Consider the following 14,240-nt stretch of genomic DNA (forward strand, 5'->3'; position numbering starts at 1 on the left):
AACCTCCTATACACGGGAAGTTCAACCACCAAGACCAATTGTGAGGTGACCATAGACCCTAAATCTCTGGTGTGCAGCGTCACCATGATAGCCACAACATCGTCTAGACCCCCATGACATCTATCAAGCATCATGCCGTTACCTTTCACATGACTATATAAACCCTCTTCTCTCCTTCGCTGCAATAATTCAACCCAGACCAATCGTGCATCCTCTTCCTCGAATACCCTTCTCTATCTCTCCTTTCTCTCTTCTTCTATACTCAAACCAACCCATAAACCATACTAGAGAGAGAAGCAAAACAAAACATCCAACCCATCATGTACCTCCGCACCTCCATCCTGGCCCTGGCCCTCGCCTCCGCCGCCCTCTCCGCCCCCATCGACCCCGTCGACAACGCCAACGCCCCAGCCAGCGTGCCCGCTCCCACCGCAGCCCCCGGCCAACCCGGGGACATCAGCGCCGCCAGCATCCCCGGCATCACTGCCACCGTGACCATCACCATCTCGCTGCCCTGTGCCGGTGTCACCGCAACCATCGGCCCCGCCAAGGGCCTAGAGGCTCGCGCCACAGATGCAATCCCTAGTAGCTCCAGTGTCTCTGTCATCAAGTCCAGCAATATCAGAACCCTGCCTACCTGCGTGCCCTCCCCTTCTTCTACTGGCCTTGCGGTGTCTGGCTGTGCTGACGACGACGACGATGACGATGATGACGACGACGACGATGACGATGATGACAATGGGAATGGCCCCTCATTCATTCGGAAGCCCATTCAACCCACCTCCTCTGTTTCCAGTGCTACCAAGACAACCGTGACTTCCGTCCCTACTGCTACTTCGACAACCTCGCAGAAGACTGACAATGCGGACCCGTCTGCTACTGCTACGACTACTACTCCTGCCATCCTGCTTCCAACTCCAACTGAGAGCTCTTCAAAGGGACCTAGTGATGGAACTACTACTACTGACGCTGCATCCAAGACGGCCATTGATCCATCATCCACATTCATTACATTGCCTTCTCCGTCATCTTCACCTGCAGACAAATCCACCAGCACCAGCAGCAGTACTACCACGACGACCAAGTCCTCTCAGGATCCAACCATCACTTCTACCTCTACTTCCACATCTACCACCCAATCCAAGCCTGAAGCCACACCCACAACAACAACGACAACAACAAAGAAGCTCAAGACCAAGCGCGGATTCGCTGCAAACGCGACGGGGGTTATTGAGGTTCCGCCTCTGAAGCCTAAGCCTAAGCCTACTGGTGGTCGTTGAGCGGAATACAAACTCATAAAAACATGAAAAGGATGTTGATGTTATTGGCTTGGGTGGAAGTTAGGTTTAGGTTTAGGTTTGAGGGGGGCGAGGGGATGGAGATGGGGACGGGGGGAAAGGGAGTGAAAGTATTTGCTTGTTTAGTTGACCTTGAAGTTTGGAAATTAAGATAAATTCAAAATGTGTTTTGCTGCTTGATTGGTTGATATATATATATCTTCCATCTTATAAAGTAGATAGATAGCTGGCTGGGTAGTCTTGTCTAGTTCCTTTTCTTGATTGGATTTGACTTCTTTCTTTCTTCCTTTCTTTCGATAGGTATAGGTAGTAGTAGGAAGGTCGATCTTGGATTATCTCGTGTTGGGTTGATCGGAATTCCTCTGTGTGTGTGTATGTGTGTGTGTATGTGTGTGTGTGTGTGTGTGTGTGTGTGTGTGTTGTTCTCCTTTTTCTTAATTCTTGTGCTTTGCTTTCTCTATTTTTTTTTTTTTCCGTTCATTCATTCTCCCCTGCTCTTTCGGCCTAAGTATGCTGTGCGGGAAGGGAATACGTAGGTGCTTGCTTGAGATAGATGAAGATTGATTCAGATTGCGCCTGATTCTACCTACTTGGCTACCTATTTACTTTTGCTCTAACAAATACCATGAGAATATATGACTTCCTTAGACCAATATCCTTACCATAACGGGAGATGTGTTCCAACAATAGTGCCGGTCATACGTCGACAGTCTTGCGTACAGTCGAATATCCGAATGTGTGTAAACATGAAAGCAGTAAGAAGAAGAAAAGGAAAAGTTATGGCTGATTCAGGTCTTCCTGATCCCCTACCAAGGGGCTCATCTGCTAGTGTGAAAAGATTAAATACAATACAAATAGGAAGGAGAAGATGACTCGGGTCGCAACAAGCATGCGTTAGAAGAGGGGGAACGAGTTTAGATGAGAAGAAGAGAAAAGAATAGCTGCCGGGCAAAATAACTGGAACATATGCAAGAGTATTTCCGCAAGCAAAAGTAGAAGGATGCTGGCTCCCTTGACCATTGCTTGACTCGCCCGTATTTGTCTTCATTCCATGCCGCAGGTTTATATGGAGAAACCCCGCCTGTGGTTCCTTGCGCCAAACACCTTACACCAGAGGTTTACTGGCATAAACAGTAACAACCGAAATCAAAACACACTATAGTATAGGCAGATGAGAAAGGGAAGAAGAGAAAGAGGAAAATAGAAAATGCCATGGCTCGGCTGTCGACAATGTTACCAGCGACAAACGTATGCAAAAGCAGGAAAATCGACCGAGAAGCTGGGAAAACGAAGCGAAAGCGGAAGGCGTATGCGGTGGGACATAAGATGTGTTTCCCTGACAGGGAAACAGAGAGAGAGAGATAAAACGAGATGGGGTACCAAGAAGAGGTCGCCAGGCCAAAGAACATTTCTTACAGGCGCATAAAGAGATAGGGTATAAGGTTTGCATCGAAGCCATTCGGAAAGATTGAAGGAAAACAAGCGAAAGGATATCTTGAGAGCGTCTCACGAGCTGTTGGACCGCAGCAGTGCCTGGCAGAACCCGTTAGTATGACAAAGATTCTTTCCGCAATTGTGCAGGTGTAAAACTCACCCTTTCGACGGCAAGCTCATCCGCTCGGTCAACGTTTGGGCTTGCGAGGCCACCACCACGGTTAATAGTGCTGGTTGCGGTGACGGATCGAGGTTCCAACCCCGGACGCTGTTGGCTCTTGCCATCAGGCCCACTGTGATGGACCGGGTGCATTTCACCACTACTTGAGATTCGCGACTCCTTGCTCTTCTCCAAAAGAGAACCACCTAATGTAGCACATTTGAGAATGGTCTGCATCATCTGGTTCTGCTTCAGGGGTTTCGACAAGTACTCATCCATCTGGGCTTGAATACACTTCTCTCGATCGCCCAGCATGGCGTGTGCAGTTAGCGCGATGATCGGTGTCCGGCTGAGACCACTTTCCCTCTCATACTCGCGGATCTTGCCTGTGGCTTCGAAACCACCCATGACTGGCATCTGAACATCCATCAGAATGACATCGTAGCGCCGTTGCTTTACGGCTTCTACGGCTTCGAGACCGTTACTGACGACGGAAACGTTGTGGTTGTGTTTCTCAAGTATCTTCACAGCCAACTTCTGATTGACGTCGTTATCCTCCGCCAGAAGGATGTCGAACGACCGGGAGTGGTCCGTGGTGATGGGCGTAGACCGTCCTTCAAGAGCAGGCAGCATACCGTTACCGAGATCAATTGGCTGGCATGGCGTGGTCATATAGGAGCTGATACCGAGGTCAAGGGCAGACTTCAAGCTGACGCAGACCAGCGGGCACACCAAGACAATAGGAACGTACTTGAAGTCATCGAACGTCCGCAGCAGCCGAGCAGTGGCCACCGAGTCCACGATTATCACATCATAGGCATGGCCGGACTCCTTGCCCGACGGGTCCTGAATCTCAGGCGGCGGGACATGATCCTCGTTCCGCACCACTAACGGTTCCAGGTCGATTTGCTTGAGCATCTTCATCACATTCTCGGCCTGGCCACCATTCTCGCCCTTGTCGATAAAGAGGACACGGTGGTTCTTGTACGGCAACAGCTGCGAGGCGATGACGCTCAAAGACTGGTCCGCCAGTTTAACAACGCAAGTGAAGTGGAAGGTACTGCCATGGCCGTATTCCGAAGTGACCCAGACATCACCACCCATCAGGTTCACGAGGCGCTTGGAAATGGACAGACCAAGACCAGTTCCACCAAACCTCCGCGTGGTCGATCCGTCCGCCTGCTGGAAGGTGTCGAAGATGAGATCTAGCTTGTCTTCCTCAATACCAATACCTGTATCCGAGACGGAGAATTCAAACGCATATTCGTCTGCTGCGCACTGCTCTCGGTCGGATTTGCAGATAGTAAGTTTGACTTCGCCATGCTCGGTGAACTTGATGGCATTGCCGACAAGGTTAAGGATAATCTGCCGCAGACGGAAGGGATCACCGATGACATAGTCAGGAACGGTGTTGTCCACCTGGTACGTCAAACTCAGGAACTTCTCGTTGGCCTTGACGGCTAACGTCTTCAGGGCGTTGAAGACGGTTCCCCTCACGGTGAACGGGATGCTCTCAATCACCATACGGTTCGCTTCGATCTTGGAGATATCGAGTATGTCATCAATGATGGTGAGCAAGCTGTTGGCCAGGTTGTGCACGACATTCAACATCTCTCGGGTATAGGGCTTGAGATCATCCGTGTCCAAGGTCAACTGCGTCATACCAATGATACCGTTCATGGGCGTCCGGATCTCGTGACTCATGTTTGCGAGGAACTCGGATTTGGTGCGGTTCGCCAATTCTGCAGCTTCCCTGGCGGCCGTGTTACGTTGGATACTGTCTCGGAGGTTGGAAACCATCTTGTTGATCTTCCGCTTCAACTCATCCATTTCGCCGGATGCGTTGACCGTGATGAGCTTGGTGAAATCACCGTCCGTGGCGGCATCCGTAATCTCACCGAATGCGCGCACCTGAGACGTCAGGTTCTCGGCCATCGTATTCACGTCCTCCGTGATTTCCTTCCATGTTCCAGCGATCCCTTCGACGTTAGCCTGACCACCCATCTTGCCATCAACCCCAACATCGCGCGCCACCTTCTTCAGTTCAGTCGCGAATTTGGCTAGTCGGTCAACCATGTGGTTGATGGTGACCTTCAGGGTGAGTATCTCTCCTTGTGCATGGACCTCGATCTTCTTGCTAAGGTCACCCTTTGCAATTGCTTGCGTAACGTCCGATATACTCCGCACCTGGGACGTCAGATTCTGGGCCATGGTGTTCACATTGTCGGTTAGATCCTTCCATTTTCCTTCCACATTATCAACCTTGGCTTGACCACCCAGTGTACCATCCGTGCCGACTTCACGCGCGACCTTGCTGACTTCAAAGGCAAAGGTATTTAGCCGGTCCACCATGCCGTTGATCGTGCTCTTCAAGTCCAGTATTTCACCTTGAACATTAGCCGTCACCTTCTTTGTCAAATCACCCTTGGCGACGGCGGTGGTCACGTCGGCGATCTCCCTGACCTGGGTGGTCAGATTGTTGGCCATACGGTTGACGTTTTCGGTCAGATCCTTCCATGTGCCCTCCACATCGTTGACGGTGGCTTGACCACCAAGGACACCATCCGTACCGACCTCCTTGGCGATCTTGGTGACTTCTTGTGCAAACTGCCTTAGTTGGTCAACCATGGAATTGATGATATTCTTCAACTCTGCGATCTCTCCCTTGCAGTTCGCCTGAACCTTCTGCGTCAAGTCACCCTTCGCCACAGCCTTGGTAACCGTGGCGATATCACGCACTTGCGTCGTAAGATTGTTCGCCATGGCGTTGACATTCACCGTGAGTTCGTTCCACATGCCTTGCACCCCTTCAATTTGGGCCTGTCCACCAAGCACACCTTCCGTACCGACATCACGCGCGACGCGGGTGACTTCCGTTGCAAATGTCCTTAGTTGGTCCACCATGGTGTTGATAGTCTGTTGCAGTTCCAAGATTTCACCCTGGGCCCGACTTTCAATCTTCTGGCTCAGGTCACCGTGGGCGACCGCTGTCGTGACTGCAGCGATCTCACGGACCTGATCGGTGAGATTCTTGGCCATTATGTTGACGTTCTCCGTCAACTCCTTCCAGATACCATGCACCCCGGTGATCTGAGCCTGACCACCGAGTATGCCCTCTGTTCCGACCTCTCGTGCGACTCGCGACACCTCGCTACCGAAGACTTGTAGTTGGTCCATCATGGTGTTGATCGTACGCTTGAAAGTGGCAATTTCGGGGTCCATCTCCAACGGGTGAATCTGCACCTTCATGGACAGGTCACCGTTTGCGACCTGGGTAATGATGCCGCCGATTTCCCGTAGTGCCTTTTGGAACGCTTCGTTGGCCTGCTGGTGCTTGCGTAGCTCCCGCTCCAGCAAGACCACATCTTCGTTTTCGACCTTGGTCAAAGCCCGTCGTGTTTGCTCCTCCTGTTGTTGTAATTCGTCACGGACCTGAGCAATGATATCCTTCTGGAAACTTATTTCCTCCGCTTGTTTTTGAACATGATTCCGTAGGTAGCTGATGTCCTCCTCGCGTACCAAACGTGTCCTTGAATTCAGTTCCTCATCTTCGTCACTCTCCTCATCGTCGATGTCTTCCTCCACTTCGTGGTCTTCCGGTTCGATGGCCGATCGTCTGGATCCATGGGGTTGTTGTTGTTGTTGTTGTTGTGTTGTCTTTTGATGCTGTGAGAGGCAAGAGTCAGAACCGTCACGGGACGAAACACGAGAGAGACCAAAGGACCAGAGGAAATCAGCGTCCTTCTCGCCGGGAGTGAGAGAAGACTGGGAGGATTTGGGGGTTGACTGGTGGTGACTGACATTTTGGAATTCCAGATGACGGACTCGTCGGACCAAAGCTTCCAACTCCTGTTCAAAAGCCGCCTTTGCTGAACTCGTTTCCCCGGGTAATTTTGCGAGTTTTGTGTCGTAGCCATTGGCGGGAGGATGGGAGAATTCGAAGTCGAAGGGAGGAGCGCTGGAGGAAGGAGTTTCTTTCGCAAGACCTCTCAAAATGGCAGCAGCGGCCGCGAGCGTTTCGTCCGCGCCAGCCATTGTGCCCTAGGACGTCTCAGTTAAAAACGGACATAAGTACATATGCAGGTCGTGAAGAAATTTCTGTTCGATCCCCGATGCGTCTAAGAGTTGCCACACCGAATGTGAGAAGTATTCAAGGTGATAAGAGGTAAGGGAAAAGATGGTGGCAATTCAAAAAAGAGAAATATCGGATTTAGGAAGCGCGTAGGATCAGGGACATAAGATGGAGATGGGAGGGGAGGGGAGACAGGAGGAAGGGCGAAAGTTTATCGAGAGGTGACGGGAGTCGACTCCGAAAATATTGGGATTTGGAGACACCTCAAAAGAGGGGGGGAAATGAAAGGGAAGAGAAAAAGGTGAACTCCAAGGAAAAACCCAAGAGATTTTTGGAAAGATCCAAATGGGAAAATAAAATTATCGAGAATCGGAGCCAAAATAAAAAAGGGCGCAGAAGGGGAATGAAGGGAAAGCAATCAATGGAAGATAAATAGGAATGAGAAAAGGATGAAGAGGGAAAAAATGTAGATGGTGTGCAATGATTGGATGGAGGATAGAGAGAAAGAAAGAAAGTGAATAAAAAATAAAAAAAAGAAAAAAGAAAAAGAGAGAGAGAGGCTCGGGAAGAGTCGAACGCTGAGGGGGCGAGGGAAGAAAGAGGAGGGAAAAGGACCGCAGGGGAGGGAGAAGGGCAAGGCGATGAAAATCGAAATGGACGGATGGAAATGGGGGGGAGAGGAGAGGTGAGGAGAGTAGGGAGGGAAAACGGAAGTAAAGTGGGAAAGCACAAGAATGGTAGTCAACGGCAGGTTGTGATTTAGCTTACCTGACGGGAAGCCGTGTTACTGACACACGAATGATCGGGCGACACTGCTAGGACGACATGGGGTGTCTTGTGGAGAGGGCGAGAGGTCGACGAGGTTCAAGATCGGTGGGTTTGTGGTGGGCAAGGGGGGGGGGGGGGGGGGGGGGAAGTAGTTGTGGTTGTTGGTGGTCGGGAAAGGCCTTGGGAACAGGACCAAGAAACTCAGACGGACAGATAAGATTCAAGCGGACGGGGACAGTTGCAGACAAAGAAGCAAGAGAGCGTGAGCAGCTGAAAGGTCGGGCGGGGAGGAGAGAGAGAATGAGAGAGTGAGAGAGAAGGGGAGTTAGATGGGCACACGAAAGAGACACCGAAAGGGGGCAAAGTTCGGGTTGGACTGGAGCGGAGGGAGGGATTCGATCAGTCAGCGAGAAAGGCGAAGGGAGGGCGTGAGTGTGAAAAAGAGTGAGTGTGAGAGTGTGAGTGAGAGGAAGACGAGAAAGTGAGGAAAGGGAAATGAAGAAGCAAGCAGGATTTGGTTGTTTGTGTCGATGCTTCTTCTCTCTCTGCTGCTGAGGAAGAAGGGGGGGGAGAGGGAGAAAGAGAGGTGGGAAAAGAGGCGAAAAGCCAGGAAAGTCTAAACTGCAGCAAATAATAACAACCAGGGTAATAGAGCAAAAAAAAATAAAATAATAAAATAATAATAAAAATAATAATAATAATGGGTGTTAAGGATAAGGGAGGATAATTATGTTCGCATGAAGCACAAAACGAACTTCCAGTGGACGGGAGGAGATGGGAGAGAGAGCACAGCAGCAGCAACGAGATGGGGGGAGGAGAGGGGTTGGACTGATTTGATGGGATGGGATGAAATGGATGGATGGATGGATGGAGAATAGGGAATAGGATTGAATGAATGGTCGGATGGGTTTGGTTTGGCTTCGCTTTGGTTTGGGTCTGGTTTTGTTGGTTAAAGTCAAGAGTCGGTTTGTGGCCTTCTGGCTGGCTGCTGGTCGCTACTTGGAGAGCTGGTAGCTGCTACTTACACTTCAAGGTACACTAGTTAAACCTCTGCTATCGGTGGCTCTCTCTTCCCTTTTCCTGCCTTTCCTTTGGGTCTTTCTTTCGATTTTACTCTTATTTTTTAAAACCTTTTGGGCCATTTAGTAGTTCTTATTTCCCACTGTCGCTAATTCTTGTCTTCCCACCCCCAGCAATTAGATTTCAATTTGATATACTCTTTTGACTTCCGATTGATTTTTTTTACAGAAGTAGTAGTAAGAATTGTTGGCTTTTATTCAATACGTTTAATAAGAAAAAAAAAAATAGTAATGATTATATATATAAAAGGTACTAATCAAAAAGAAAATAAAATATAATAAAATTAAATAACCCACACAAGAGGAAGAACCATCGCCCTAAGGCGGCGACTCCCAAGCAGAAGCCGATGGCGAATCGCTCAGTCGGGAAAGAATCTACTTTACCTACTTAAGTGACTGGCGTGGTAAAGCTGGCAGCAAATCCAGCCCAGTACTAGATAGATACCTGAGGAACCTTTTTCAGAAACATCATTATTGAACACAACCGGAACTTTGCCTGCTTGGGTAAATACATGGTTCCTAACGAACTAAACTCATAGGTAGACACACCATACTAGATCTTAACCCGGTCAGGCAGGCACCAGGGACCACTAGTTGGGTAGAGTTTAGCGACCTTCTCAGCGAGGCGTGCCTGGGTTCCCCTCCGAAACCGTCCCTCGGTGCCGTCTATTCCGCCACGTCCTGTCTTGTCTGTCTTTCTGTCTGTCCGTTGTTGTCTGCCGCGTTTTATGTGTGGTGTTTATTTCCCCGCAGAATTCCTACTGTATGTATACGGCAAGTTAAGTCAGGAAAAGAAAAGAAAAATATTAAGGATCTATCTGGTCGGTGATCGATGATCGGCTCTATCTATCTATTCATCTATCTGTCACAGAAATCCAGATTCTTGCTTACTTTTTTTTTTTTCCTTTCTTTTTGTTTGTTTTCCTTCCTGCAATATTCGCATGTATGTGCGTGCGACCTTGGGTCTCATCTCTCTTTTTCTCACTACAGAAGCGCTAGCAGGTACGCACCGAGATATGATAGGACTCTTTGGATCCGGTCTCGAAATTCAACAGGCGCTTGTTCGAGGTGGATATTTTGGCTACGGCTTTTTTTACTTGTTCTTTGCTTTTTTATTTACCTGTCGAACTGCCACTATCACCAAGAAAGGAAATCACTAAAGTGACTACCATGTCTCAAGAGAATAATTATAGCAAGTGGTCCCTTGGGTGTCTCACCTCAATATCCTGTGTGCCCTGGGTGTGTGTGTGTGTGTGCGCCTTTGAAACGTGGGTGCGTGGGCATAAGAAACCTCCGGGAAAGAAACCGTCGACTCTGTGTTCTACCTCCACAAATTCCACAACCCTCTGCAGGCTTGGTGCCTTGTGACGCACGGGCATCCCTGCTTTTGGCTCGAAGTAGTCAGGCAGGTACGGCTGTACTTTTGCTGCGCTTTTCTCTTCATCAAAGGTCCAAAAGTCGGGGCAATCAACGCTAGTCGATAGTTCTTTTGAATGGGAAGATAAAAGAAAATTAGCTCCGCCAGAAAAGCAAAGCCACACTCATACACAACCTTGCTGAAAGTTATCGAAAGAGAGACAGCCCAAATACGCCAATTTTACGGTCAGTCTGCCATGCGCGCGTGTTGATGGTTGACCTCTTCGCTATGCTCCATACTCAGCGTGTCATGATTGGAACGCAGCTGATCGGCTCCAAGACTAGTGGCGATCGATTTTCCGTGGCTCCAGCAAGTTAGCTGGCTTGAGTCGGCCCCGGTTAAGATTACCTATCACACGCCCGACAATTTCATGGCTGCTGGATTTGGGAAGGGGAAAAGCCCGCGGGAGAGCCATGACAGGCTGACAGGGCGAGCAAAAATTCCACACTCCCCCTGGTCTGAACACTACTGAACAAGGAGGTGCAGGAACAGGAAACAAACCTGCCGCTTTCCATACCACGGGAAGTGGTCCATCAATCTCGTTAACCGTTGATCGGGGATGATCAGGGAGTAGATCAACCAACCCCAAGTCTATTCAGGAACAACGAGGGCACACGGTATAGGCAAGTTAATAGTGGTACTCCGTATTCCGTCCTACTGTCTAACCGGATAGTCGACCTTGCGTGAAGATCCTTTGTGGATTTGGGTTTTAACTACCGAGCTGCTGCCTATTTGACTGCATGAATCAGCCCTCGCGTTCATCGGATAAGTTCAGTCTGGAAAATTCCCGGGTCGCCGGATACCTTACGGATCCCCTAAAATGCTAGTATGCTAAGTAGCAAGGTCCCAAGACCAAGGTTCGTCGGTCAACTCTGAATTTTAGATTTCCCATCCGGGTTTGAGACCTGAGTCGGGCTTTCGCTCCGAACCGGAGGCGTCGGTCCTCAGCGTCATGGTGGGGGGGGGTAAAAGAGGAGAGAGAAGGGTGAAAGCGAAGAAAGAGAGGTTCAAGTATGGGAGAATACACATTGTGGCGGGCAGTGCCAGGGAGATTCCAAGAAGAATGGCCCGAGAATGAAAGGGTGAGGTAATCTTCATACGGGGAATGTGTATCGACAAGATCCCCGAGGCGTCGACGGCGCCCAGTCCAGACCCAACGGTCGCGTGCGAGACCCATCTGTTCCACGGAATGGCCAATCAGACCCAGCCAAATTTAGAGGGCCTTCTTTAGCCCCACGAGCTAGGCCCGTCTGGGACTTTCATGCGAGGTTCAAGGTTGTTACTGTAAGGATCCCCGATACATACATACAGATAACCTGTATGTATGTATCGTCATTTCTACTCATCGAGTGGCTGCTGCTGTTCTTGTCCAGCAGCATCATGCGAGATGTATCAGACCTTGATCCATCATGGGGGTTGCTAGCAATTCCTTCACCAGGTGACTGGGGTAGGTTGCGGCCTATCATGCTTACATAGTACTTAGTACATACATCCTTGAGAGTTTGGTCTACCTATTGGCGGTCTCGGGCCACGTCTGGACCATCAAAGTACCAAATCGCTGAAGCTTGCTCTGAGGAATGACTTCATGGAAAAACCGACTGTTCGAGATCCCGCTCAGAAACCGTTTTCATTCCAAAGCAAGATTTCACAGAAACGCGGGCCGGTCATGACCAGGTGACATCGGTGTGCTGCTGAATGAGTACGTGGAATAGTCGTGGCCACCAATTACTTGCAATCAAATGGGCGACATAACTCGCCTTAAGCCTCGCCTAACTGTTAGGTGAGCTAAAATGGCCAAGGCTATCGGACTAAAAAGGCGCGGTATCTAACCCATCTGCCAACAACCACGACCGATGGCAACGAAGCTGCATGGATTAGACAAACCTTCGTTCAGGTCACCTAGCTACGGAGTCCCCGGATTATGGTCGGAGCCGTTGCGCTTGGGGACTCGCGGGAGACGAAAAAGGTCACTAGCGCTGATGCAATTTCCGTCAGCCAGGTAGATATCTCTAAACCTTGCTCTTGCTCGTGTTTCATGGTGAGTTATAGTCGATGCGGAGTACACTCCTCCATCCTGGATATTGTGGCTGCATGAGATAGCCTTCAAACTTGCTGCTTTCTCAAATTGTGGCAGGCTGCAGCTCGTCGAACAGCAGAGGCATAGCCACTATACAACTACTTGGGCAGGGTGCACGTATGAAACCATCCGTAATCATTGGCATGGTTGGGAGTAATAATCCAGAGTAAGTAAATGCATTGCTCGCCCTAAGATCCAGCGTGAGTATCGTAGCAAATGAATAAGCCGCTGGTACAGTACTAGTATATATTCTTCAGGTTTCGGCCTTTGATCTGAGATAGTACCACCAGCGGTATCAGGAAGTCCTCCCGTGCTATATTTACATTGCACGGACTGCTGCATTTTCCTGTTTCTGTCACGCACTTCTTACTATTATTCCCCCTCCTCCCAATGCATATCGGGAGGCAACTGAGTGTTACTAGCGACACTACCACATCAGTGGGTGCAGTTGATCTGATCGCTTGATCTTCAAGCACGATCATGCGAACATCTTTTGCTCAGCTGCAGAACCGGTCCCCGGGGTGTGTGTGGCCAGGAATTAAGCAGCAAAGACCATGAGGTATTGCATTGGCAAAATAGACATATACTGGTGACTCCTCATTTTGAGATCGTCCAGGATACATACACAGCTGCATGCATACATACTGCGGAGGAAACGATCTGAAGAGTCACGACACATGTCGATATTTAGTCTTTTAGTCTATACTCCAACTCAAAACTATCAGTAAGAGAAAAGGAGCCAAACGGATGGCGGGGTAAAAATCACCGGCCGGTCACGGGACGGCACAGCTGGTCTTTGGCGCCGGCCGTAATCGACGAGGTGCCCGAAAGAGTCACAATTTCGGAAAGTGGGCAAGTATCTGATTGAAGTCCCCAATCGCACAGTCGGTCTTCTCAGCACCCTTTCACGCCCCTTTGATCCGTGCCTCGGGGTTCACGACTCGCAATCATGGCGACCGATATGACGAGCCCCATCCTGGACGCCCTGTCCGCGTCCGACGCCTCCATCCTCTCCAGCGAAGCCTTCCCCTCCACCCCCTCACTAAATGTCAAGGCCGCCCTCGACCGTCTAGCCTCCCGACAGATGGTCGAGTATGAGACCTTCGACAAAGAGGTTGCTGCCTTGACCCCCGAAGGTGAAGAAATCGCCACGAATGGCAGTCACGAAGCCAAGGTGTTCCAGGCCGTGTTGGCTGCTATGGACGGATTGAAGATCGGCGACTTGCCCGGAGTCGTTGGAAAGGACAACGCCAAGATCGGTCAGGGCAATGCTTTCAAGAAGGGCTGGATCAAGAAGGACAAGGATCTTCTGCGGGCGACGACCGACACCATCGTGGACGAGACCCGCGAGTTGTTGCTGACGGTCAAGAACACTCAGACTCTGAATGACCAGAAGGCCCTCACAGATTTGAAGCGGCGCAAGCTGGTCGCCCTGCAGAAGGTCATTTCCTTCAAGATCTCCAAGGGCCCCAAGTTCGCGCGCGAATTCGTCAAGGAGGAGACCGACCTGACCGCGGAGATGCTCATGAACGGCTCCTGGAAGACGGCCCAGCTGAAGCCCTACAACTTCAAGGCTAAGGGTGCCCCCACGCCCGCTGGTGCTTTCCACCCCCTGAACAAGGTGCGCCAGGAATTCCGCAACATCTTCTTTGAGATGGGTTTCGAGGAGATGCCTACCAACCGTTTCGTCGAGACGGGCTTCTGGAACTTCGACGCCCTCTTCGTCCCCCAGCAACACCCCGCCCGTGACCTTCAAGATACCTTCTACATCGCCGACCCGGTCAAGGCCGACCCGCCTCGCGAGGACCCCGAGAACGACCCTCACCGTCCCAAGTCCGTCCATCCGGCCTCGAACGCCACCCAGGAGAAGCCCCTCGACTACAAGCAGTACTGGGAGGACGTCCGCCAGGTGCACGAGAATGGCAAGTACGGATC

General features: G+C 50.4%; 8 protein-coding genes across 8 annotated transcripts; 5 read left to right on the plus strand and 3 right to left on the minus strand.

Moving 5' to 3' along the window:
• Positions 1-320: 320 nt before the first annotated feature.
• An07g08070 (hypothetical protein) lies at positions 321-1,280 on the plus strand (the record flags this gene model as incomplete). The annotated part of the gene is made up of 1 exon (XM_059748623.1): positions 321-1,280. The coding sequence occupies one exon, from the start codon at positions 321-323 to the stop codon at positions 1,278-1,280; it is 960 nt and encodes a 319-aa protein (XP_059601035.1).
• A 676-nt stretch (positions 1,281-1,956) lies between these two features.
• An07g08080 (uncharacterized protein) lies at positions 1,957-2,346 on the minus strand (the record flags this gene model as incomplete). The annotated part of the gene is made up of 1 exon (XM_059748624.1): positions 1,957-2,346. One exon carries the CDS (start codon positions 2,344-2,346, stop codon positions 1,957-1,959), a length of 390 nt encoding a protein of 129 aa, XP_059601036.1.
• Positions 2,347-2,510: 164 nt separating this feature from the next.
• Positions 2,511-2,770, plus strand: An07g08090 (uncharacterized protein; the record flags this gene model as incomplete). The annotated part of the gene is made up of 2 exons (XM_059748625.1): positions 2,511-2,612; positions 2,696-2,770. 2 exons carry the CDS (start codon positions 2,511-2,513, stop codon positions 2,768-2,770), a joined length of 177 nt encoding a protein of 58 aa, XP_059601037.1.
• A 74-nt stretch (positions 2,771-2,844) lies between these two features.
• Positions 2,845-6,927, minus strand: An07g08100 (uncharacterized protein; the record flags this gene model as incomplete). Its single annotated transcript, XM_059748626.1, has 3 exons — positions 2,845-6,399; positions 6,478-6,508; positions 6,593-6,927. The coding sequence occupies 3 exons, from the start codon at positions 6,925-6,927 to the stop codon at positions 2,845-2,847; spliced, it is 3,921 nt and encodes a 1,306-aa protein (XP_059601038.1).
• Positions 6,928-7,004: 77 nt separating this feature from the next.
• An07g08110 (uncharacterized protein) lies at positions 7,005-8,610 on the plus strand (the record flags this gene model as incomplete). The annotated part of the gene is made up of 8 exons (XM_059748627.1): positions 7,005-7,057; positions 7,146-7,265; positions 7,556-7,715; positions 7,810-7,848; positions 7,910-8,009; positions 8,120-8,190; positions 8,244-8,318; positions 8,455-8,610. The coding sequence occupies 8 exons, from the start codon at positions 7,005-7,007 to the stop codon at positions 8,608-8,610; spliced, it is 774 nt and encodes a 257-aa protein (XP_059601039.1).
• A 585-nt stretch (positions 8,611-9,195) lies between these two features.
• On the minus strand, positions 9,196-11,694 carry An07g08120 (hypothetical protein; the record flags this gene model as incomplete). Its single annotated transcript, XM_059748628.1, has 9 exons — positions 9,196-9,265; positions 9,377-9,442; positions 9,932-9,939; positions 10,029-10,247; positions 10,448-10,576; positions 10,655-10,686; positions 10,730-10,819; positions 11,134-11,405; positions 11,534-11,694. The coding sequence occupies 9 exons, from the start codon at positions 11,692-11,694 to the stop codon at positions 9,196-9,198; spliced, it is 1,047 nt and encodes a 348-aa protein (XP_059601040.1).
• A 324-nt stretch (positions 11,695-12,018) lies between these two features.
• Positions 12,019-12,525, plus strand: An07g08130 (uncharacterized protein; the record flags this gene model as incomplete). The annotated part of the gene is made up of 4 exons (XM_059748629.1): positions 12,019-12,049; positions 12,123-12,194; positions 12,278-12,422; positions 12,471-12,525. 4 exons carry the CDS (start codon positions 12,019-12,021, stop codon positions 12,523-12,525), a joined length of 303 nt encoding a protein of 100 aa, XP_059601041.1.
• Positions 12,526-13,254: 729 nt separating this feature from the next.
• Positions 13,255-14,238, plus strand: An07g08140 (uncharacterized protein; the record flags this gene model as incomplete). The annotated part of the gene is made up of 1 exon (XM_001391852.3): positions 13,255-14,238. A coding segment is annotated over one exon (984 nt), but the record flags the coding sequence as incomplete, so codon positions are not given.
• Positions 14,239-14,240: the final 2 nt, after the last annotated feature.

The sequence above is a fragment of the Aspergillus niger genome (assembly GCF_000002855.4).
Source record: "Aspergillus niger supercontig An07".
Lineage (NCBI taxonomy): Eukaryota > Fungi > Ascomycota > Eurotiomycetes > Eurotiales > Aspergillaceae > Aspergillus > Aspergillus niger.